Genomic DNA, 23,821 nt, shown 5'->3' with positions numbered 1-23,821 from the left:
CTCACTTTGAAATGTGGTTGTATATTGGCATCACCCCCATTCGTCTGGCATCCACAAGCGAACTATATAGGCTAAAGTTACTGCCAGAAGAGTTATGGACCTTGATCAATTTGAAAAATCTTTTGGACGCTCTCTGAAGGCTAACGTTAATATTCATTTTCAATGTTTTGATAATTACTGCCGGAGTTGTTGCCCTCAACCTCTTTGAAAAATCTTGTGTATGTACTACAGACCCAAGTTATCATCCGATTGACTTCAGATTTATACACAGTGTTTAAGCCAATATCTGAAAATTACTGCCAGAGTTAAAGCCCTTTACCCCTTTGAATATTCTTGTTCATGCTCTACAGACCAAAGTTACCATCCGATTGGTTTTAAATTTATACATGGTGTTTATGGTTCTGAGGAGAACCTTCTTGTTTTTGTTGACAATTTCTGATAATTATTACTAGAGTTATGGCCCTTGATGACTTTGAAAAATGTTGTGGATGGAATTTATTATACACAGTGTTTTTAAGGTCATTAAAATCCCATTCACTTTCATTTGATTTCATCTATTCTCAATCCCTTAATTGACTCCTTCAAAAAAACACCTCAAAACATCTTTTCTGACAACACTACATCGAATGATTCACAATATTGCTTTCACTCCATTTTCCATTACAGCTACCAGGGCTTCAGCCAAGCCAATAATTTGCAAATAGGCCTATGTCTTCATTAGTTTATAAATTGTCCTGGGTACCAGCCTCCAGAACCCTATTCTGGCTACCCCCCTCCCCTACACACACCCCAATATGATTTTTGTTTCAACTGGATTTTCAAGAAAATAATCAAATTATATTAAATCTGTTAACAATTAACCCAAAACTCAGTTCACTCCCCTTTTCCATCTAACCTTCACTCATTTTAGATCTATAACTTACAAAATTAGGAATGGTTATTTTAGATCAACATGAACTTAATGATCTACTTGATGTTGATTATAAAAAAAACCTTTCCTTGTTGGTTTCTTGTAAATGCTCCCATTACCAACAAAAGCATAAAATGTGACAACCTTAATGGAATGCTCAGACGACTTTGCTGTTGTGAGCGCATGTTTCGTTGCCTGGCAATTTTAAAAAATTGTTATAATGTCTGATCATTTACAGTCCAACAGTATGCGAACAGTCTAAATTTAACTAGGGTTTTATTTTTATCATTATTATATTGTCATTTGTGAATTAGTGTTGTCTTCTGGGATATGTTTTGCGTTTTTCATTGTAAATGGCGCTTGAAACCATTATATCGGTATAATTACTCGAACCCATATTTTCACAGTAGGCCTACAATAACAACATCAATTTAGAATGAAATGGACCAAAATCAAATTCCAATTCGTGTTTTTAATTTCGAATATTATGTATTATATTGACTTACTGATATTATAAGGTCCATGCTGATACTCAGTTAGAGGTTTACCTCCTTTAACTAGCACGTTAAATCATGGACCTTTAAATTGGCTTTATGTAAGGTCGGGGTGGGGGGGGGGGTGGCCGAATTAGCACGCGCGCGCTGTACATCATACGGTCTGTCATTGAGTCAACTGGCGGGGTTTCGATTTCCCGGTTGTACGTGACAAGGAGTAGGGTCGTCTGTCCAACCTCGTGGGTTTTCCTCCCACTGCTAAAGACCCCTACGCGCAAGCGAATTATTGAATAAAATGAACCATGTGTTAGTCCCGAAATGACCTAGTTTGTGTCGAGTGGACGTTAAACCCCATTTCTCTCTCTTTTATGTAAGGTCGGTCCATGGTTAAATACAATCTCTACATTGCTCTGGATAATCAGGAAACGATACGTTAGAGTTACTGAACTTGAATCTAGGTAGCGCTTTTGTTGTAATGGCCGTAAATACTTCTTATAATTTTGGTAAATTTTATCTCTATGTTTTTCATTTAGAAATTGACAGAACTTTCTTGCCCGAGTCGTCATCACTCACGATATATACATATATACATTATTTTAATAAAAGTAGATCTATCTGATTCAAAATATATTATTATTAGGCCAAATATTTTTATTTTATTAGATCTATTCGCATTTCGCCGATATTGTCATGACATATATTGATGATATAAATATATAATAAAATTCAGTATTCGGTAATGCCATGGAATGTGGATTATGGACGGGCCGTCGGCGTTCACTGTTACCGGTGGGTCGGAGAGGGAGTCTTCTAGAAATGGTTCCACTACTGATGTCTTCCGCTCTACTCCAGCCACAGTAGTGGCTCGTCCTACGGAGTTTCTTTGCGCAAGTTTTTTTTAGTCAAATGACTACAAAAAGGTTACTCACTGGCCTATAGCTCCCTTAATTTACATATAAACTGACCCAAAACTGTACTGCATAAAGCTTAACATATATAATAAATCAATTCCTATTGAAATAAAGGTGAAGCCTTACCGCATAATTATATGATATGAAACCCAACTACTATGCGAAATATCTTGACTACCGAACTTATTTTAACTGGCCGGTGTCATGGCGACTTTCACATTATAAGAAACATCGCTTTGAAAATGTAGAACGCATTACCACAAAGAGAAATTGTTCGGTAACTATTTTAGTGGCCCAGTCTTCACTATTTGTGATAGAATTACTTATTTAATACAAACTGTAATGATATGTGTTGACAATTGTGCGTCTTATGTCAGGGGTCTTCGCTCACCCTCATGGCAAGGAAAATTTTAACAAATATATGGCCTTGAGCGTCAATTTGGCGTCTATTTAATATATTTATGGCAACCCAAAATCACTTTGCCAAAACGCAGAAACTAGGTTTTACGTTTTGCACAACAATCTGGTTGCCAAAAAGCCAATATCATGCCAGATGATGCACTCAGATATACCAGCCGTACTTTTGGTCCCCTATTGTACAGGCCAATGTGAAAAATCAAACCTCAAGCCAGGGGACATATCGGCTCTACGGCTGTCATTGCAAACACTGTACACAACACCCTTAAAACCATGATCGACTCGACAGGCCCAGTATCGAGACTGAAGTTGCAGCATCACACCTGCGCTCTTATTTTGTAATTTTTAACGATTTCATGTAATTGAGATGGTACTTAGCATTTGAACACAGAGGAGAATTCGCAATTTTTCGGAAAGAGTCAGACACTTTGCTCTCAAAGGTTTTTATTGGATTTTGAAGTAAATCGATAATTTAATTTGCCTTTTATTCCATTTAAATGTTATGATAATCATTGAGATGATTATACATTTTTGTTTCTTTTTATTTCAGCCTGTTAAATATTAGAATAACATTAATTTTTTATCCTAGACATTCAGAATGACTAGGCATGCTAGAAATTGTACTGCTGGAACTGTTTACACATACAATGAAAGAAAGAAAGATACATCAGCTTCAGGCTATGGTAGTAAAGAAGTTAGATTTGGTAAAGATTCTGTCAAGGTAATGTAAGGAATTTCAAAGAGATTGTATTGTATATGGTAGGGTAGATTCTCGATTTTTTTTTCAAAAGATATTATGAATAATGGATCTACATATCCAGAGTATGTATGTTTTAATGGTGGAGATAAAATTAATTGCATCAAGATATGAATAAATATTTTTAAAATTTTTCAGGAGTTCGATTGTTGCTGTTTAACATTACAACCCTGTAAAAATCCTGTTGTCACGTAAGTTGGGGGTAATTGCTTACAACAACAACGTCTGTCTTAGATTGACCAATGTCAGTAGACGGAATTGATTTCCATTGTAGAAAAGAAGACTTCATTTTCTAATGTTTCTAAATTATATATATATATGATACTTTGATACTTGTGGTTGTGGAAGTGCTCACACAAATATTTGATGTCCATTATTTTTACAAGCCTATTCGAAATATTTTTGTTACTATTTATTCGTTATTTGATGTCAATTAAAATTTATGGAATTTGATCCTTTTTTTTTTATATGTATGAAACATTTACTAATTCAATGAAATCAATCAATGTCCAAAAATAAACAGACGGATAAAAGGTTTACAGTAAGCTTATCTAGATATCTGGAAATGCAAAAAGGGTACAGAAATTAATCATTTGAAATAGTTCGGATAGCATTTGAATAATGAATTATAATGTTCAAACAGTAAAATCAGTATTCAATGTGATCACTAACTTGTGATGTATTGTTCAATGAGTAATACCACTAATTAATATTTTAAATTTAAATTTGTTTTAGGGCTGATGGATACTTGTACGATAAAGAAGCTATTTTAGAGTATATTATTCACAAGAAGAGAGAAATCGCTCGACAATTGAAAGCCTTTGAAAAACAGAAAGTTAAGTTTGAGGTATAGTTGTGCTTTTTAAATGATGAATTTGTATATTTTGGATTCTGTATGACATCATTGACATGAATGGTTTCTCTAGTTAAAACTTAAGACTCACTTCTCTAGTTTGGAATAAACTTGAATTAAATGTGCATATCCTTTAATTGAATTTTGATTTGAGTGTCAGTAAGTATTAAAATTGTATGATAGCCAAGAATGCATTATGTGATTACCAGAAAAAATGTCTATACTCCTGGCTAACTGATATTTAGCTGTATTTTGTATACACTGAATATAACTGGTTTATTTTTAGAAAGCAGAACAAGGCTTAGTTACAGAAGAGGAAGAAAAAAAGAAACAGAAATTTATTAATGGGGAAGTTAATCCTATTGGTGCTGACAAAATAAGTAAATTATTTTTATTAAATAGATCCATGTCGATTAATGAATAAATTTAGAATTAAATTTCATAATGTGTATAATTCTAGTAGGATATATAATATAACACAAATTTATATGGAAAACAATCACTGGGTTTATTTCACAATACGTTTCAACAAGTTCCTCTTGTCGTTATCAAATAACGACAAGAGGAACTTGTTGAAACGTAGTGTAAAATAAACCCAGTGATTGTTTTCCATATAAATTTGTGTTTTATATCATATGTTCAGTTACTAAATGCAGTATAAGGATTTAATTCTAGTATATTTTCAAACTTCCACTTTTGTTGTACACCAACAAATCAAAACAATGTATCACTACATTGAGTATACCCAAATTTTACACATCACTGTTAGACTGGAACTAGTCTAAGTAACCAGAAAAATGGTAAAGATAAACAATTACCTAGTTTCCATCACTGTTAGCCAAACTTGTAAATTTCTTAGTTTTATTATATAGATGTAAAAGATGATGCTGGAACTAGTCTAAGTAACATGAAAAATGGTAAAGATAAACAATTACCTAGTTTTTGGATTCCTAATTTAACTCCTTCAGCAGAACCAACTAAAATTAAAAAACCTGTAAGTTTAAAATTAATTTCTGATCTGGTGATATCTAGTTGATAATTTAAAAGTCAAAATTTGCTTTAAATGTTATAGGTATAGGGCTCTATTCCAAAGAGCCTCCCCTCTCTCTCTATGTGTGTACTGTAATGTCCCAGTGAGAATTTGGGAATATTTATATAAATGGGCACAAAATATAAATGAGTCGACATAAAGTATGAGTCAAGATAACACGTTAACCTCCTGGCTGGGATTCAATTGCATTAAAACCCGCCCATCAATCACTAAACAAAGACGACAGTGGGCTTGTTACAAAATTGAATTTCAGTTCTGCAGATTGTTATAAATACTCAAGTATTACAATATTAACACAAGGTACAATTTTATGGATACACAATTACTGAGTTTAATACTAAGCGACGTTTCGACGAGGATACTTTAGACGAGGATACTGATACACAATTACTGAGTTTAATACTAAGCGACGTTTCGACGAGGATACTTTAGACGAGAGTATCCTCGTCGAAACATCGCTTATTATTAAACTCAGTAATTGTGTATCCATAAAATTGTACCTTGTGTTAATAATGTTCAATTACTAAATGCCAATCAAAGAAGATATTACAATATTGTAGTTTGCAAGAGTTACTTTATCCTCAAATCACACTTGGGGACTTTAAATATAATGTGGACAGTATAATCCTTTTCCCTATGATCTATCTGTTTTAATTTTGGGATATTTTTACAAGAGAAAGTTACTTTTTGTATCTATAATATAATAAATATCTATGTTTTCTTTGCATAGGATGAGAAGGTACGATGTCCAATGAGTGGGAAACCAATCAAATTGAAGGATTTAATAGATGTATATTTCACTCCAATTAAAGATGGCGATTCAAAAACATCACTAATTGCCAAAACGGTAATAATAATAATAATCATTGTTTTTATGGATATATTACAAATATTGAAAAGATCATTAGCTTGGACATTTTTTCCTAATGTGTCCGTGTGATCCAGATCAGATTTAATGACACCCAACATCTATTCCTGTTTTAATATTTTTGATTTATAGGCACAATAACGGCGTGGGTACACCTATATTTATGTATTGTTTAATGGTCGAGAGCGTGACATTAAGTAATATATTGTAACAACATGAGGGCCGTAGGCCCGAATGTTTTTACAATATATTACGCAATGTCGGAAGCTCGAGACCATTAAACATCTTAAAATACTGACACTCCGCACGAGCTTTTACGTCACACTAGTCCAATATCTCACTGGTATGAATAAAGTACTATTGGCAAGTTGCCCGTAGGATTATTTGAAATAATGGTACGCCAACATCAAAGGGTGACGTCACATCTGTATTTTAAATTCTCATAATAGACAGATGACAATAAAATCAACTTTTGAAAATTTCGTCCAAAGAGCTTTAAACTAGAAATGGTAGAAATACAATTTACTGTTGTTTGTGGCAAAGAAAATTGATAGAATTACTAAAAACCATCAACATTTATAAGCTTGCAGACACAGTATTGAAATCCATTGAAACATCTTTTAGTATTAAGGATATCCCTAGTACATTTTCTAATTAAGGGTGTAGCTCAAATTAATGTGAGCACTTAAAATATATAAACAGATGTCAATTTCTTTTAATTGCAGCAAACTTTATGTTTACCTAGCGTTATTTATATTTTCTAGGCAAGATATGTATGTGCTGTAACAAATGATGTTCTTGGGAACTCTGTGCCTTGCGCAGTTCTTAGAACCTCGTAAGTATATTTATCATCATTACATTATTTTAAGAATTTGTTAATGGGCGTGGTAGAACTGTCATATTAAATTACTATCTAAATGACCAAAGTTGAGGAATGACTGATTTATGATTAAATTTAGTTTTTCCATCCATTCCAAAAAATGTCTGTATAGAAAAGTAAATCCATTTACCACAATATTCACACTTAAATTTTCAGAGGCAGTGTTGTCACTGTGGAATGTGTTGAAAAGTTAATTAAGAAAGATATGTTAGATCCTATCAATGGAACCAAAATGAAAGAAAAAGACATTATTTATTTACAGAGGGTAAGTATTGGAATGGTTTTATTACTATTTACATTTTCTCTATCATAATTTTAAAAATATGAATTTCTCAATTTGAAACCATTTAGTAAATACAGTTTGCTTAGTTTTAAACTTGATACTGACTCGGAATATTATGATGAAGTGTAGACTGGTGCATATATTAATAAACAGCTTCAGGCACCCATGACTCTGATTTTCCTTTACAAACAATTCAAACTGTTCCTGTCTGTGGTATTAAAATGAAGCATTTGTGTATTTTTGCAGGGATCATCAGGTTTTTCTGGATCTGGTGTGGGACTTGAAGCTAAACTAAATGGAGCAGCACTTCAGTGTTAATATTTAGGAACATGATTCATGAACGATTAGTTGTTAATGGCACTTGCTTTAATCTATTATACGAGATATATCACTTTATAGTTTATCAAAGATATTCTTTTAGAATAAGAATAGAAATTAGAGCAAATAGCTGGATAATTCAAACATCTACTGCGAATTGGACATGTGTACATATGGTAACAAAATCTTTCAGCGTGATCCAATGATTGATAATGTATCTTTATTTATTGTACTTTGAAAGGAACAGAGTATTGTTTGTTGGATGGATTCCTTATTAACAACAAGTACAGTAATGTCAGCATGAATTAAGTGCTTTAAAGGTGGCCTTGTTCGTTCATGGCATCTTATGTCCGCTTCCAACTTGGGTGATGTTGCAGACAAGTGTTTTCTAAGAAACTTCAGAGAAAAAGACAAAAGTAGGTTTAGACCAGTTTAGGAAATGTGACCTGTCACCAGATAATATGACATTTTACAGACATGTATTTTGTATTTAACTTTAGGCATAGTCAGTGGAAAGATAATTTGATTTACATATATCTGTATATAAACACAATATCACTCATTTTATTTTGTAAATAATCTGTAAATATTTTATTGAAATAAACTGTATTAAAAATTTGGTTAACAGAACATTTTTATATGTCCACATTGAAATGTGGTCATTTATTTCTGCCGGCCGGAATTACTGCCCGAGTTATTGTCCTTGATCACTTCGAAAAATCTTGTGGACGCTGTAGAGGCAAAAGTTAATATCTGATTGATTTTTAATTTATGCAGTGTGTAAGGTCACGGTAATTAATGCCAGAGTTGTAGCCCTTGATCACTTTGAAAAATTTTGACACTATAGTGGCTAAAGTTAATATCTGATTGACTATAAAATTTATACACAGTGTTAAAGATTATGAGACAAAGAAGCCTTTTGCTTTTCAACGATTTCTGATAATTACTGTCAGTGTTATAGCCCTTGATCTGATGAGAAATTTTAGTGGACACTCTAGAGGCTAAAGTTCATATCCGATTGACTTTAAATTTGGACACTTTGTTAAAGGTCATGAGACAGACAATCAAGACAAATTCTAATGATGTCTGATAATTACTTAATGGGTTGTTACTGCAGGATGACTTAGCTGCTGTGGTTAGCTTACTAGAGTCATCTGTTATTGTGAAATACACCATTAAAGATGTTTCTACTGTGTAACAAGCATTTACATTGAACTGAATATATAATACATGGTCATTACATTTAAAGGCCCTGGTACAAGCATTTACATTAAACTGAATATGTAGTATATGGTCTTACATTTAAAGGCCATGGTTCCTGTATAATTTCAACATTTAATCCACCAGAAACACAAACAAATAGTAATTTTAAAATCTTTTGTTGTCAATGTCATTGGCCACTCTAGAGGAGCAGAAAGAAAGCATCGTTTATTAGCTTATCTTTTGGAAATGGGAGAGCAATAGCAAATCAATGATTTTCATACAGTAGTCTTATGTTGTTTGAGAATGCATGATATTTGAGATGTGTTAATTTTTAAACGTTCAAAAACAAAATATATTGTTGAATCAGCTATTTGGGGAGATAAAATATTAGTATTTAGCCATTTGATATTTGAGATGATTCACCAAGAAATATTTCTTTGGTCTATTGTCTTTCAATTTCAATTCTTCAGTCACTCTGGTCTTAATATAATGTAGGTGGACCATGACTTTATGTCCCATCCAAACAACTATGCACATCTTCTCTGTCAGCCTCACAGACGCCAGAACTGACAAGTAAATCAAATCTGGGCTGGCAAAATTAAGATCCCGGTCAAAATCAGGAAATCGAACCTAGGAAATTCTATGCAAGAGTTCAGTTTCTTTTCCTTACCACTAGACTAGTGCAATCGAACCTAGGAAATTCTATGCAAGAATTCAATTTCCTTTCCTTACCACTTGACTAGTGCAATCAAATCCCACTGTTGTATATTTTGTGTGTGGAAGTCACACCAAAAAGTAAAGAAAGCCTAGTGATCACCCCTGTAAAAATGTTTCATCTCAATTTGTAGGGTTTTCTTTCAATTAATGTTTGAACTTATATCTTGTGAAAATTTAAAGGACAGATTCCTAATAGATTAAGAACTCAGAGAGAATGTTGATTCGTGTATTTTCGTATGGCAAATTTCAAAAACATTTTGTGTCGATATTGTCCCAGTATCAAGGTACAGAACTTTAGTCTGAATGGGATTTTTAAAAATGATGGAGAACAGAAAATGGATTTTTAAAAAATCATTTTAATTTTATTTTAATTATTATAATTATAACACAAGGTAATTAACAAGTATATAAAATCAATTGGTGATAACAAATGTCAATTTGGATAACAATCAAAATAGGTTAATATTTATGGTACATAGCAATATCATGACAAATTAAAACCAAATCTTAAAGCTACCTATATGAATTTTTTGGAGTTCAGTTAACTGACATTTTAAAGAATAAAGATTGAGAGAGAAATATCATCATCCAAAGATAATATAGTCATACAAAAAATATGAGTTTTGAATGTCAGGAAAAAATAAACAATTAAAATTACATACCAGTAATAATTACACAAATAATATGCAGTTATATTATTACCTTTATATATATATATTTATACAGAGTTACTTTAGCACTAAATGAATTGAAACAGAACCACTATATATTTAAATGTATGTTTCATATATTTACACAATATTCAAGTAGCATATAATGGTGTAACTGTTTCGCACTAATTCAGCAGTGGTGTTTGCAATATTGTCCCTCAAATTTTTAATTTTGGGTATAATACCAAAAAGTTTTTTGGGGGTTAAGGTATAATTAGCTTACAATTTTCATCGATAAATTCTGGCAAAAAATTGACATACCCCCGAATTACAGAGAGAAATAACAGTAATAATAATTATGGCAGATGTTAGAAAGTTATAGATAGACTGATCAGCATTCAAAGAAAAACTGATGCTATAGACAGAAAAAATACATAAAAAGCAAATAACAATGATATGATTAAAATTATGCAATTTATAACTGTAATTATTATTTTAATTTATTATATTATATAGTATAGAAATTAAATACATCAGCAGAGAAATACAAAATTTAACTAACAGCAGTGATGACAACAATTTACAACCATACATTATAATATTAGTTGCATATATGCAAATTAATAATATCTGTAATTTGGTCGACTAACCTTAAAAATATACATATATATATAAATTTTGAAATATATTTTTCCACTATCACAGCATATTTAAAATTATTAATTCTATATTATAATAAATACTTCAAATTGACCGGCTCGCATAAATGGGACATCATACTAACCTTAGGATGTCTGTCTACAGTTAACTCCGCTTGAGAACAGACACTTATCTTGTTGATCGACATTTTAAGACCTAAACCAACGATTTTAGTTGAAAAGATTAAGCATATTTCGAGAATTTTGATAAAAATATATTCGGCTTTCGTTTAATAGAATTGAAAAGGTTTAATTAGTTTTTTTGTGTATAAAAGATGTGAACCAAAGTAGGACTGCATTAAAAAACAGTATACTAATTGTTGAATATGGTGGCCAATAAGGGCAGAGATCTATTCCCGTAGTAGAGTAGATAGTTCTCTGTGTGCCGAATAATGGGACATAGGATGGAGGGATAATCAAAATAGAGATGTCAATATATTTTACTTTTGTATTCAAAGAATTCTAAATTGGTTTACAGTAGGGCCTATTTATCTTGGAAAACTAGCACATACCGCATCAATAATTTTATGAAAACAACAATTGGAAATTATGGAAATAAAAAGCACAAGACTCCTCTGTAACCAAAAACAGCATACAATCTTTTTTTACAGGTGTTGTGTCCTGTATGGGATAGAAAGGTCTCATTTAACCAGAGCTGGTAATAAATATTAAAATACATTATACACAATACAATATCAAATTCCTTTTCAAGAAGCACAATATTAAAAGCATGATTTTCTGACAGAGCTCCTTTCTATACAAAGGAAACATTTTCTTGTTATAGTCAATCTCTGCCAATCTGTCAGTTTAGCATCTTAATTGGAGACACCAGTATAACTTTTGCACAATCTGACGGGATCTAGGAGTGATAATTGATTCCTCATTAACATTTGAGAACCATATAGATCAACTGTGTCGAGTTTGCTATTTTCACCTGAAGAGTATAGCCAATATCTGCCATCTTTTGACAACTGAAGTCAGCAAACAAGCAGTGCAACACATGGTGCTCTCTCGTCTCGAAAACTGCAACTCTGTCCTTTATAGCCTACCTATACCAGATTAACAGAATTCAGAAAATACAATACACTGCTGCCAGGATAATTACAGAGTGACATTAGAAGAGCTTATAGCACACCTCGGCATGGAACAGGCACTATAAAAATAATTTTATTATTATTTTAATGCTCCGTTCGCTACACAGTACAGACAGTAAGCTATTATTGTCCATAGAGCAATCTACAGAAAATTCACCGTCAAAGTGTATCATTCACTTCTTCAAATCAAGCTTACAGATAGTTCTATTTAAAAACATATGTTATATCTGTATTTGTATTTGTAAAGCACTTAGCAATAAGTCTAATAATAATAATATTGTTTAACACATATATGTGTTATATCTGTATTTGTAAAGCACTTTGCAATAAGAAAATCATTATTCAAAAATCAATAAATGAGACATTTTGCTAAATTTGTCCATTGCACTTAATATTTTGATTATCGGTTATTTTATTATAATAAATTGTAAAATATGAAATATTGAATGGATGAAATTATTGCTTAAACTACTGCTTGAATTTGATTTAGAACAATATTGTGTTAAACATAAGTGCATGGTAAAGATAGCAAAGTAAAATTTATGATCTTCAAGAAAACATGAAATAATATGTTTTCATATTAAGAAGACAACAGTCGTCACAACCTATTCATCATCTGGCTGGTTATATGTACTCTTCATTATTTTAAGTCTTTGTCGTATAAGAAGATCTCTAAGTGTTTTCCCAGTATTTTCAAAATCTAAATCTTCTGTAGCTGTAAAAATAGAAATAAACTCACTGAATTTTATATTTTGACATTTCATTCTACTTCAATCTAAATGATATTGTCCCCTAAACAACTGTCTAAAATATAGTACCAGTTGTTTTGGATCTTGCTCCATTTGTTAGAATAAACAAAATAATTTATACCAGATGTGACTTCCAACAAATTGAAACCAACCATAAATGAAAAGCACTTCTATGCCTTAGTATGGATGCATTTTAATGAAATATAAATGCAAAATAAAACAAGATATGTTATTTTATAGACTATACATGCCCATGTATCAGTGATGGGATTTCCAAATTTTTCTTGTCGGACATTTTTACAGAAAATAAAGGGACATAACTCTTATCGTTATTTAAGATGGCAGTTTTTAGACCACACACAAAAATCATGTGTAAACAAAATATTCAAATTCGTTCGTAATATAAAAATAGGTGCACCTAGTTATTTTTCATATTTAATTCCCATACGGTATACAAATTTATGTCAGTAATATTCCTACAAAATTCGTAATACAATAGAATGAAAGCGTGCCGACTACTGCCGATCTGTACTGTTTCAAATTTCTCCAAAGTTATCATATTTTCGGGTCATAAGTCGCTACATTTTTCAGCAGAAGTCTAGCATTCGTCTTATACTCCATGACGACTTATGTACAGAGGGTAAGAATATGATATCCCGAAAATTTTTTGGGCAATAAACATTGCTATACCACAACAGGGAATGACACCATCTGCTAAATAATCACATTCTACTCTAGCACGAGCTATCGTCTAAAACAATTAACATAAACCCCATTCAAAATATGATCATAAATTCGAGAATATGCCATCAAAATAGAATATTTTCTTCGACATTAGAAGCGTGAATTTAGTCACGTATTCATGTATATCTAAGGTCTTCAATGTGAAGATTCAGGACCAAAAGCATTCTCAAGAATTCATTATTTCTAGTTAATGAAAAACTGAATTATGAATAATATACTAAACAGCAAAATCAGAGAGGCACTTTAATCAAATCATTCTAGAAAACGACTATGGATCAAAGCAATTTCTTGTGAACAGTATGTTGACACATTCATCACAATTCCAAGACATTATGAGAAGGTTTAGAGTCTGTACACAGTCTATACATCAGTAACTGGTGTGTCCACCGCGAGTGTCAATAACAGCAGCGTGTCAATAACAGCAGCGCAGTGTCTACATGGAGTGGACCAGACGATTGATGAACGCCATTGGCACCTGGAACCACACTCTCAGAAAAGCCTGGCGCAATCCATCGGCTGTGTTTGGTCTCGGTACGACTATCCTCTGGATTTCATCCCAAAGATGTTCAATCGGGTTCAAGTCCGGACTAAGGGGTGACCAGTGCATAACGTTGACACCCTTCTGCTGTAGAAAGTCCCGAGTAACTCTGGCGGTGTGGGCACAGGCGTTGTCATGCTGGAAAACGTTGTTTCGATGACATGCGAAATGTGGTATGATGTGGGGTCTGAGAGTTTGATCGATGTAGCACACTGCTGTGATGCCACCTCCTCTCCCTGGACCAAGATTTTGGAACACCACAGGACCCACTCTCTGGTTCAGGCCGATTCCACCCCAAACCATTATGCTTGGACCTCCTCGTTCCATGACACATTGGTCAGAATAACGGTAAGGTCTACGGCAATGGATGTTCTCTCTGGTGAGATGTCAGCTCACTGTATTGGTACTAATGGGTCTTGTGTGTGTTTCCACTGTCTGACGTGCTGTCTCAGATGCCTGTGTGAAGGGATTCTGCACGTGCTGTCGCACAACATGGCGGTCTTGTCGCTTGTGGTAACCCTTGGTCTACCAGTTCGGGGGCAATCATCCATGGTGTCGGTGGCTCGAAAGCGTTGCCGACGCCTGTTGATGGTTCGAGAGAGAGAGAGAAATGGGGTTTAAAGTCCACTCGACACAAACTAATTCATTTCGGGACTAACATACAGTTTAATTTTATTTCAATAATTCGCTTGCGCGTAGGGGTCTTCAGCAGTGGAAGGAAACCGGAGGACCCGGAGAAAACCCACGAGGTTGGACAGGTGACCCTACTCCTTGTCACGTACAACCGGGGATTCGAAACCACGCCAATTGACTGAATGACAGGCCATATGAAACAGCACGCACGTGCTAACCATTCGGCCATTCAACCCCCCTTTGATGGTCGAACATTGACCTGGAAGTGATTGACAACGGCTTGGGCAGTGTGAGCTGTCGTGATTCGTTACATGCTGCTGACGTTGTAGTGTGAATGATTCAACCAGGTGTGGGGGGTGCATTTTATAGGGCCGATCCTGGTGAACAGCACGTGCAGCAAGAGTTACATGAAAATCATGGAGAACACATTACCATCTCAGAAGTCAGATTGTGTTTTTGAGATCATTTACTGGGTTCAATTCTGTGTTTGGGAAGAAGCCTTATTGCTCAGGTAAAGTTAGAGATGTGGTCACAAATATACAATAAAAACATTTGGCAAGTTTTATGCAATGCGTCTATTCAGAGTAACATACCAACCTGACGTTTCTTTTGCTGCTTAGTATACTTGATTGGTTTAAAACACTAATTTGGTTACTTGGTTATTAACATATGATAATTTATTCTAATTGTTAGTCTACATGACTACAATTGCTCTTAACACAATATAAATACAGAAAGCAATAAATTATACATACTTTCCGATCTACCATCAACACTATGGGTAGGAGTTTGTGGTCGAAAACTTGGTGCCTCACCAAATCCAGATGATTTTCTTCCAACATCAGCCTTTTGTTTACGTTTTTGTAATATAGCCTGTAACTCAGCTCCACCTTTAGCTGCACCGAACTGTAACAAACGATTTATAAGGATGTAAATCAAACACTAAAACAAACAAGTTTTGAATGTATTTTTTAAAAATTTCGTGGGATTATTTATTGGGGCATATGGAAGAATCCTAATTAATGAATTTCAAAATTTAAGGATTGTTGATTTCCAAAACATTTCACATAGTTATTTTTCAGATTACCGGTAAATATTTACAGAATTTTGAATATAGTTTTTGTACGCCCACAGCACATTTTCAAGTAAACGTACATTGTCATCGCTCCTGTCCGTCTGGACATCTGTCCGTTTTCAATTTGTTTGTGGACATTCTACAGGTCACAATTCTTATCAAATTTTGACGAAACTTTATCTCCAAAAGATTTCGGTTCCTTTCGATATTGGCATGTATCATGATTTTAGCTAGTGGACACTCTAGAGGTCACAATTTTCTTATCTGATTTTGATGAAACTTGAAATGCATGTTTATAACCCAAGGATTTTGGTTCCTTTTGATATTTGCGCATATCAGATCGTAACTTCCTGATTTATGGTCCCTGATTGTACGAAAAATTGTGTTTTTAGCTAGTGGACCCGATTTAAAAAAACGTTTGAATATATCACCGATACACAGGTATTGGTGAACATCAGACCAAAACTGCTGGACAAAATGGCCACCCCTTGTACGCAAATAGTGTAAAAATATGGTATATTAAGGTTTTGGACTCACTGGAGGTCACACTTTTGATCCGATTTTGATGATACTTGACATACATGTTTATAACCCAAAGATCTTGGTTCCTTTCGATATACGTGCATATCAAATTGTAACTTCCTAAATTATGGCCCTTGATTTTAAGAAAAATCGCGTTTTTAGCTTGTAGTACCTCTAGGGTTAACAATTTTTAACCAATTTAGAAAAAACGTTTGAATATATCACGTTATATCCTAATGATGGTTGAGTTCGAAATTCGTGAAAAAAAAGGACCAAACCTGCCGGACAAAATGCCTATTATCAACATGCACACTATGACCCTATCATAAATTAAGGAAATAAATTCAATTACCCCAGACATATTTCTCTGAACACGAAGTAAACTTTCTAGATGATGAGCATCCTCTCTGTGTACTAATCTATTAATTTCATCATTTCTTAAATTAAACATGTCTTCTCCTGTATAACCAGTAAATGTTTCAATAGCACTGTAAAAAAAACCAAGCATAAAACATGATATTAATTTGATCATTCTTCAATAGACAAGAATTTTTCTATGGAGAAGTACCTGGTAAGCCTTATTTTAACTCAGCGATCAATGCATGCTTAGTATAATAATAACTCCAGAACAATACAATTATTAGCCTTATTACAATAATTAACTCCCATAGCAGTGGTGGTGCAAGGATTTTTCAGCAAGGGGGTGCTGGGAGCCTCCACAAGAAAATTTCCAAAAAGTGCATTGAAATATGCGATTAAAGAGTTATGTTCTACATAAGGAACACAACCAACAGAAATAAGTGAATCTTGGCATTGATCAGAATGATAGAAATCTGGCATGAAAGCTTCAATATGAATAACTTCAAATAAAAAGTACATACATTAACTCGAGAAGATTATTATTGTAATTATATTGTTGTAATTTATCTGAACTTACTTTGAAGAAAATCCCTTTGTATGTAACCATTCCATGACTTGATTAGCTGATGAATCAGGATTAATATAATTAACATAATTAGTCTGTCTTACTTTATCACCTCTATTACCTACTTGTGACTTTAACTCATCTCTTAGATCATCGTCTTTAGTCCGTACTGGTATATCTAAAATATACAATTTACTCAAACATTGCCAACTCATTGCCAAATATTCTAATAACAGCTATAAAACTGTTTTTGCTGAACTCAGATTAACTCTGGTTTGACTTGCTTGTTACTAGCATTCAAGGCAGGAGGATAGAAACAGGAATGACCAAACCAAATTATTGGTTAACTAAAGCAAAACAGGAATGGAGGTAAAATGTCTCAAAATGACCAAAGTATTGTGTTGATAAAACCAGTGGTTGTCAGGCAAGATACGCCCACATTTTGCAAGAGATGGATAGAGAACAAGCTAAAAACAAAAGCAATTTTTCATACAATCAGGGGCCATAATCTAGAAAGTTATGGTCTGAAATGCGCAAATATCGACAGGGACTGAGATCTTTGGGATATAAAGATGTATTTTAAGTTTAATCAAAATTGGATAAAAATGGTGACTTCTAGAGGGTCCGGTCCACACCTTCGTTTTACATACTTTTACAGAATTAGTGTTCAAAGAGTGGCCATTTTGTTGGCAGTTTTATTTTGATTTTCCCGAAATTCGAATTCAACCTTCCCCATGGTGAAATGGTGATATATTTAAATGGTTTTTAAATCAGATAAAAATTGTGACCTCTAGAGAATACACAAGCTAAAAAAACACGATTTTTTGTACAATCAGGGGCCGTCTGATATGCACGAATATCGAAAGGAACCAACTTTTGAATTCTAGAGGGTCCACAACCTTGGTATTACATACATTTAGACTATTTGGGTACAAGGAGCGGCCATTTAGTCTGGCATTTTCGGTCGGAATTTTACGAAATGTGTAACAGTGATATATTTAAACGGTTTTTAAAATTGAATACAAATGGTGACTTTTAGAGGGTCCATAAGCTACATGTAAAAATGTTATTTTTTGAACAATCAGGGGCCATAATCCAGGAAGTTACATTCCAATATGTGTGATTATTGAGAGAAACAAGATCTTTGTGATATAAACATACATTTCATGTTTTGTCAAAATTGAATAAAAATTTTGACTTCTAGAAGGTCCACATACTTGGTAATACATACTTAATAATTTGTGTACAAGGAGCGGCCAATTTGTCATGGGGTTTGGTTTGGATTTTTATGAAATTCAAATTCAACCTTCATGAAAGTGTAACGGTGATATATTTAACCGGTTTTTAAAATTGAATCCAATATGTGACTTCTAGAAGGTCCACAAGCTAAAAAGGTGATTTTTCAAAAAATCGGGGGCCATAATCCAGGAATTAACGTTCCAATATGCGTGATTATCGAAATGATTCGAGATCTTTGTGATATAAAGATAAATTTAAAATTTCATCGAAATCAGATCAAAATTGTGACCTCTAGAGGGTCCACAACCTTGATATGACATACTTTTACTCTATTTGTGTTCTAGGAGCGGCCATTTTGTCCAGCAATTTTGGTCCGATATTCAAGAAATTTGTACTCAACCCTTATTAAGGCGTAACGGTGATATATTTATATGTTTTTTTTTAAATCGGATTAAAATTGTGACCTCTATAGAGGGACCAGAAGCTAAAAACACGATTTTTTGTACTATCAAGGGCATAATCCTGGAAGTTCATGTCTGATATGCACGAATATCGAAAGGAACCAAGATCTTTGGGAGATACACTTATATTTCAAGTTTCGTTAAAATTGGATAAAAATGTGAATGGACGGACAGAGTCGAGGAGTGGTGAGGACAATATACGTCCACATGAAAATGTGGGCGTATAAAAAAGAAGCAGTTTAGTTTGATGGCCCAAACTGCATTGTGATCTAACAGACCTTTGTCAAGGGTCATGCTATGTTCTTCAGGTGAATGGTAAAGTTGACTACAGTATAAAAGTGTCAATACAGAATATGGTTTTAAGTTGTTGTATTACTCATGAATGATATTTCAATGGTGTCATTGCACCCAAATTTTGTTAAGATGGTGCCAAGTTTGGAAAACATATGGGTTATGTCACAAGCTCTGAAATTTTTTTAATATTCTGAGAATTATCCGTCTAGGAATATGAAGGTTTCGGTTCACGCAAAGTCACTAGTAAAATCATGTGTTTTGAGTCAGTGACATGACTTGTCCATTCGGGAAAACTACACAACCGCAGTACAGTTGACTAAAAAAAATGAATTATGTACAAGAGCTCTTTTTCAAAATGCAATAAATGCAATCAAAACACCTATCTCAACATTTTATTTGTACCCACACAATGACACAGTCGATAGCATTTTGTAAAAGAACTCTTGATGTCTTACTTGGTAGAGGTCTTGTAGAGTTTGGTTTAGGTGGTGATGGTGATACATGACGTAGCTGATGAGTTATTTCATCTGTAGCTCTTTGTCTATCGGGATTAACAGGTTTAAAAGCTCGTTCAGGTTCCGGATTATGTACTTTGGCTTTAGGTGGAGGTGGAGGCAGATTATCAGAAACATTTCTAGGAGATCTAACTGGTCTAGGTGATAATTGGGGAGAAGGGCTAGCACTGTCTTCTTCATTATAATTAACATAATCTGTTGGTCGTGGTCTGGATCGTCCGGGTCTATCGTCTTGCCAGTTTTCTTTTTCTCGTCTTAATTGGGCGTTAAAATAGTTTGAATCAGAAACTTCATCTTCAACAGTTTGTCTCTCTGCGTATTGTGCTTGATGCAATGTAGTTTCACGACTGTAGGAGTCTCCTCGGCGATGACCTTGATATGAAGGTCGTTCAGCTTCTCTATCAATACTGGAAAATTTATCTTTAGGTTTCACTTTTGAGTACACATAGGACTTATCAGGCTTTTTTGATGAGTGCAAATCAGAATGTGCATTAACCTTTTTGGGTCTGTATTTTAATTCAAGTGACTCTTCCCTATAATTGTCTCTATCTCTGGGTGATTCATCACGATAATATTTATCTTGGTTCTTTCTACCAGAATCATCTCGATAATATTTATCTCGGTCGTCTCTGCCAGAATCATCTCGGTAATATTTATCTCGGTCATCTCTGTCAGAATCTCGGTAATATTTATCTCGATTCTCTCTGCCAGAATCAGACATGCTGGATTCTAGATAGTTCAAGTCAAGATTCAGATCATCTTGATCAACTAAAAAGAATAAAATAACAAAATATGGCATATCTGTTTAAATTACCTTCTTAAAGCAATCAGATACACTAATACTTTACAATAGCCCTGTATACTAAGAAGTATTGTTCTCCAATTTTGAAAACCACATAAAGTGTTTGGACTTTTGGATCACCTACTGGTATTAGTCAGTAACTGATTTCTTATCGGACATTTTCGTTGGAATGTCATGCATGAAAATTCCACATTGCGCTACTTGTCAAGTGGTGTTGCATATTAAAGTTCTCGGCCATACAATGGTTCGTTTATAAATCAGTAGAACCTGGGATTTAAACAATCTCTATCAGGAAATACATTTATCAAACCCAAAACATTGTAGATAATTTATCAGACTTCATAACTTATTGCACATGAATCAAAACTGGTCACCAACAAATAATCCTTATTTTGCACATGCCATTATAGTCTATAATATTTAAAGATGTTTGGCTCATACAAAGCGTGTAAATGGATGATATATTTGAACTAAAAATATATTCAAACTAATTGATCTATCAAAAGTTTGCTTCAAATCCCTCTCAAAACATTTTAATCAGAAAAAAACTACCCCATGCCTCAAGATTCTATTTTTATCATCTGTGTTTATCACTTGACTTGATTGAGGAAGAATCCATTATCAGCCTAAGTAAACTCAGGAACTATCCTCTGTCAACTTCTTTTTCTGCACTCTAATTGCAGAGTCTACTGGACGTTTAATTCTCTCAATTTTCTCACAACTGCTGGCCATTAGATCAACACATAAGAAGCGCCCCCTATGCACATGGGGAGACAGGCTGTCTTTTAAGATACTCTCAAATTTGTGTCTTGTGCGTGCCCCATGGGTGATTTTCAGGGAATACAATATTTTTCTAGTAAGACTGAGTGTCTCTACTTTCTATATATCCCAAAATTACCATACTTTTATTTTAAATAACCACCCGATAAATACTTTAAGAGTTGTAGTGTAACCCTCGTGTGCAGTGAACTATGGTGACGTTTCTAAGCTCTAACATAATATAAAATATGAAATTGTGCACATTAATTCAATCATAGGATGACCAGAGGAAGCATTAACTGCACCACAAAAAGTAAAGGTAGATTTGAATTTGAAACTATGCCAATTCATATTTTCATATGCAATATGTCACAATTATTTCGTATATTCTATTGTGGCATTTTTCAAGAAAGGACAAAACATAAGCCGCTGATCATCTATTTTTTCACAACCTAATCAAAAGATTATTGCCAAGTGTATCAGTGGCAGTGGCTGGTTTTAACAAAATCAACTGCTGAGGATGGTGAACCGTTTAGAGATTAAACTTTCACAATATTCATATTTGACATAAGCTAGACTGCAAACATTAAGATATTGATGACAAATGGACATGGGCGACACCAACAATTCAACCCCATTAGAAAGTGAGTATGTAAAATCTCCCAATTTTCACCCAAAATTACTTAATTAAAAACAATTATTTTTTTTTGTAAGTATAAATATTTATTATCAAATGAGAGCAAAATACATGCACAGTCCTATAATCTGTATACAATATATATCTTATACTTAATTATAAATATAGTTGATAATATAGCCCTCATTTTACTGTACATCCAATTTATATTGCAGTAATTATTATTCATTTACATGAACATTATCATTTACAGCATTTTAATATGGGAGAGCACACAATAATTTTCAGGAATGTGTTGAAGCAAAAGGAATTACATTATACTTCTTTGGAGATGATTTTGATTTCATCTTGCTTACCTGTTTACATAAGTATAGTATATGCCTTTTATATAGCTATTAAAATAAATATATTATTGCCAGCAAATGATAAACGGTAGATTTTGTAGTTGAGTTGAAGGAGTAGTTTTTAAATGTTATGGTACCTTAATGGTAAATAGATTGATACTGAGTGGGCAAAGTTACCACAGTAAGATTTCTAATTTATTAGGGCTCTATGTGCAAAAATTTACCAGCCAGTCAATTTCTTGTGAGCTTTGACTCAGATAATAGCAAGCATTTCTTTCTGAAGGCTATGCAATTTTTTAGCATTATCTCATTTTATTGTGTCATGTTTAAATTCTTAGAAAATCCTAACTATTTTTTATATCTAAATTTGACTCACAGTCATAATCCTTAGGCTGTCAATTTCACTGCCATTAGTCAAAACTGGCAAAGATGACTGAAATAGGGCACTTGCTATATATCTCAACATCAATCTATATTTATGTAGCCTATCCAAATAAACCCAAAAACAAATAAGAGTTCAACCATTTGCAAATCCGTTTCTAAATAGAAGAGCATGTGCTGGAGGATGATGGTATAAGTTTTGCAGAAAATTTATACATGGTAAAAAGGAGATGCAAATTACATGCAAAGATTTCTGATCTTTGTTTAATAATAACTTTCATGCAGGTAAATTAAAACCAATACATAGTTTAACTGACATTATTTTAAGAACTTAACCAACACCAAACATCAAGGTAAATCAGAAACACAAGTTAATAAGTCAGACATTTGCTATTGTGGTAGAGGGGTTAATCAATTGGGGGGTGGTCAGGGTTAATGGAAAGAAATCAGTGTATTAAAAGAAATTGTTATTACACCAAAACCAAAATGCTGTAAATGACATGCAAAAAGTATTAGTTTGTTGATTAGATGTTAAGATTTTTTCAGGTTTAATACAGATTTTGGACTTGCATAAGCTTTACTCTCCCTAGAATTATTATCTTGGCAAAAATATGTTGGTTTTTTTATATATTTAAATAATTTCTACTTAAAAAGTAAAAAAAAGATTCCAATAATAATTATGTGATATGTTTTTGATTCGATCAGATTTTGCCAAGAAATAATTCTTCGAACGACAGGCCCACATCTATGCCATGCCAACACCTTCTTCACCAAAATTAGATAAAAATAAAGAAATTGTACCAACGGTACCCTTACCATTCCTTCAACTCAATTACCATTAACAACAGTTTGAATTCTTATGGACTTACAGTAACGTACTCTCCCATTAACAATAAAAATCTTACCATTCCTTCAACTCAATTACATCAATAACAGATTGAATTCTTATAGACTCTCCCATTAACAATAAAAATCTTCCAAATTATCATGGATAATAGTACACATCAAAATGTGTAAGTATTGCTGTCACAATATATATGTATATAGAAGTGTTGTGTACACCATCAAAATAACAAATATAGTCACATGAAACACCTAT

General features: G+C 33.4%; 2 protein-coding genes across 5 annotated transcripts in view; one reads left to right on the top strand and one right to left on the bottom strand.

The window, feature by feature from the left end:
* Positions 1 to 1,831: 1,831 nt before the first annotated feature.
* On the top strand, positions 1,832 to 8,361 carry LOC126824153 (nitric oxide synthase-interacting protein). Its single transcript, XM_050553328.1, has 10 exons — positions 1,832 to 1,907; positions 3,283 to 3,453; positions 3,628 to 3,680; positions 4,225 to 4,336; positions 4,629 to 4,722; positions 5,215 to 5,336; positions 6,124 to 6,240; positions 7,026 to 7,096; positions 7,298 to 7,406; positions 7,671 to 8,361. Exons 2-10 carry the CDS (start codon positions 3,331 to 3,333, stop codon positions 7,740 to 7,742), a joined length of 873 nt encoding a protein of 290 aa, XP_050409285.1. The 5' UTR covers positions 1,832 to 1,907; positions 3,283 to 3,330; the 3' UTR covers positions 7,743 to 8,361.
* Positions 8,362 to 10,000: 1,639 nt separating this feature from the next.
* Positions 10,001 to 23,821, bottom strand: part of LOC126823921 (uncharacterized) — a 65,854-nt gene continuing 52,033 nt past the window's right edge. For all 4 annotated transcript variants that reach the window (XM_050552990.2, XM_050552989.2, XM_050552991.2 and 1 more), the window contains exons 20-24: positions 19,740 to 20,567; positions 17,303 to 17,468; positions 16,718 to 16,853; positions 15,524 to 15,674; positions 10,001 to 12,819 (exon numbers count right to left, since the gene is read on the bottom strand). In XM_050552990.2, coding sequence (XP_050408947.1) covers positions 12,710 to 12,819; positions 15,524 to 15,674; positions 16,718 to 16,853; positions 17,303 to 17,468; positions 19,740 to 20,567 — 1,391 coding nt within the window. In that variant the 3' untranslated portion in view covers positions 10,001 to 12,709. The remainder of the gene's footprint in view (positions 12,820 to 15,523; positions 15,675 to 16,717; positions 16,854 to 17,302; positions 17,469 to 19,739; positions 20,568 to 23,821) is intronic.

The sequence above is a fragment of the Patella vulgata genome, chromosome 6 (assembly GCF_932274485.2).
Source record: "Patella vulgata chromosome 6, xgPatVulg1.2, whole genome shotgun sequence".
In the NCBI taxonomy this organism is placed as follows: Eukaryota; Metazoa; Mollusca; class Gastropoda; family Patellidae; genus Patella; species Patella vulgata.
The sequence above is the reverse complement of the archived record's forward strand: the minus strand, read 5'-3'. Positions and strand labels throughout refer to the sequence as shown.

What these genes read in the sequence shown, in the direction of transcription:
- LOC126824153 (XM_050553328.1), top strand. Translation starts at nt 3,331, where the DNA reads ATGACTAGGCATGCTAGAAATTGTACTGCTGGAACTGTTTACACATAC. An exon ending in TGTAAAAATCCTGTTGTCAC is followed by an intron (nt 3,681 to 4,224) that starts GTAAGTTGGGGG and finishes AATTTGTTTTAG; the next exon opens with GGCTGATGGATACTTGTACG. An exon ending in CATCACTAATTGCCAAAACG is followed by an intron (nt 6,241 to 7,025) that starts GTAATAATAATA and finishes TATATTTTCTAG; the next exon opens with GCAAGATATGTATGTGCTGT.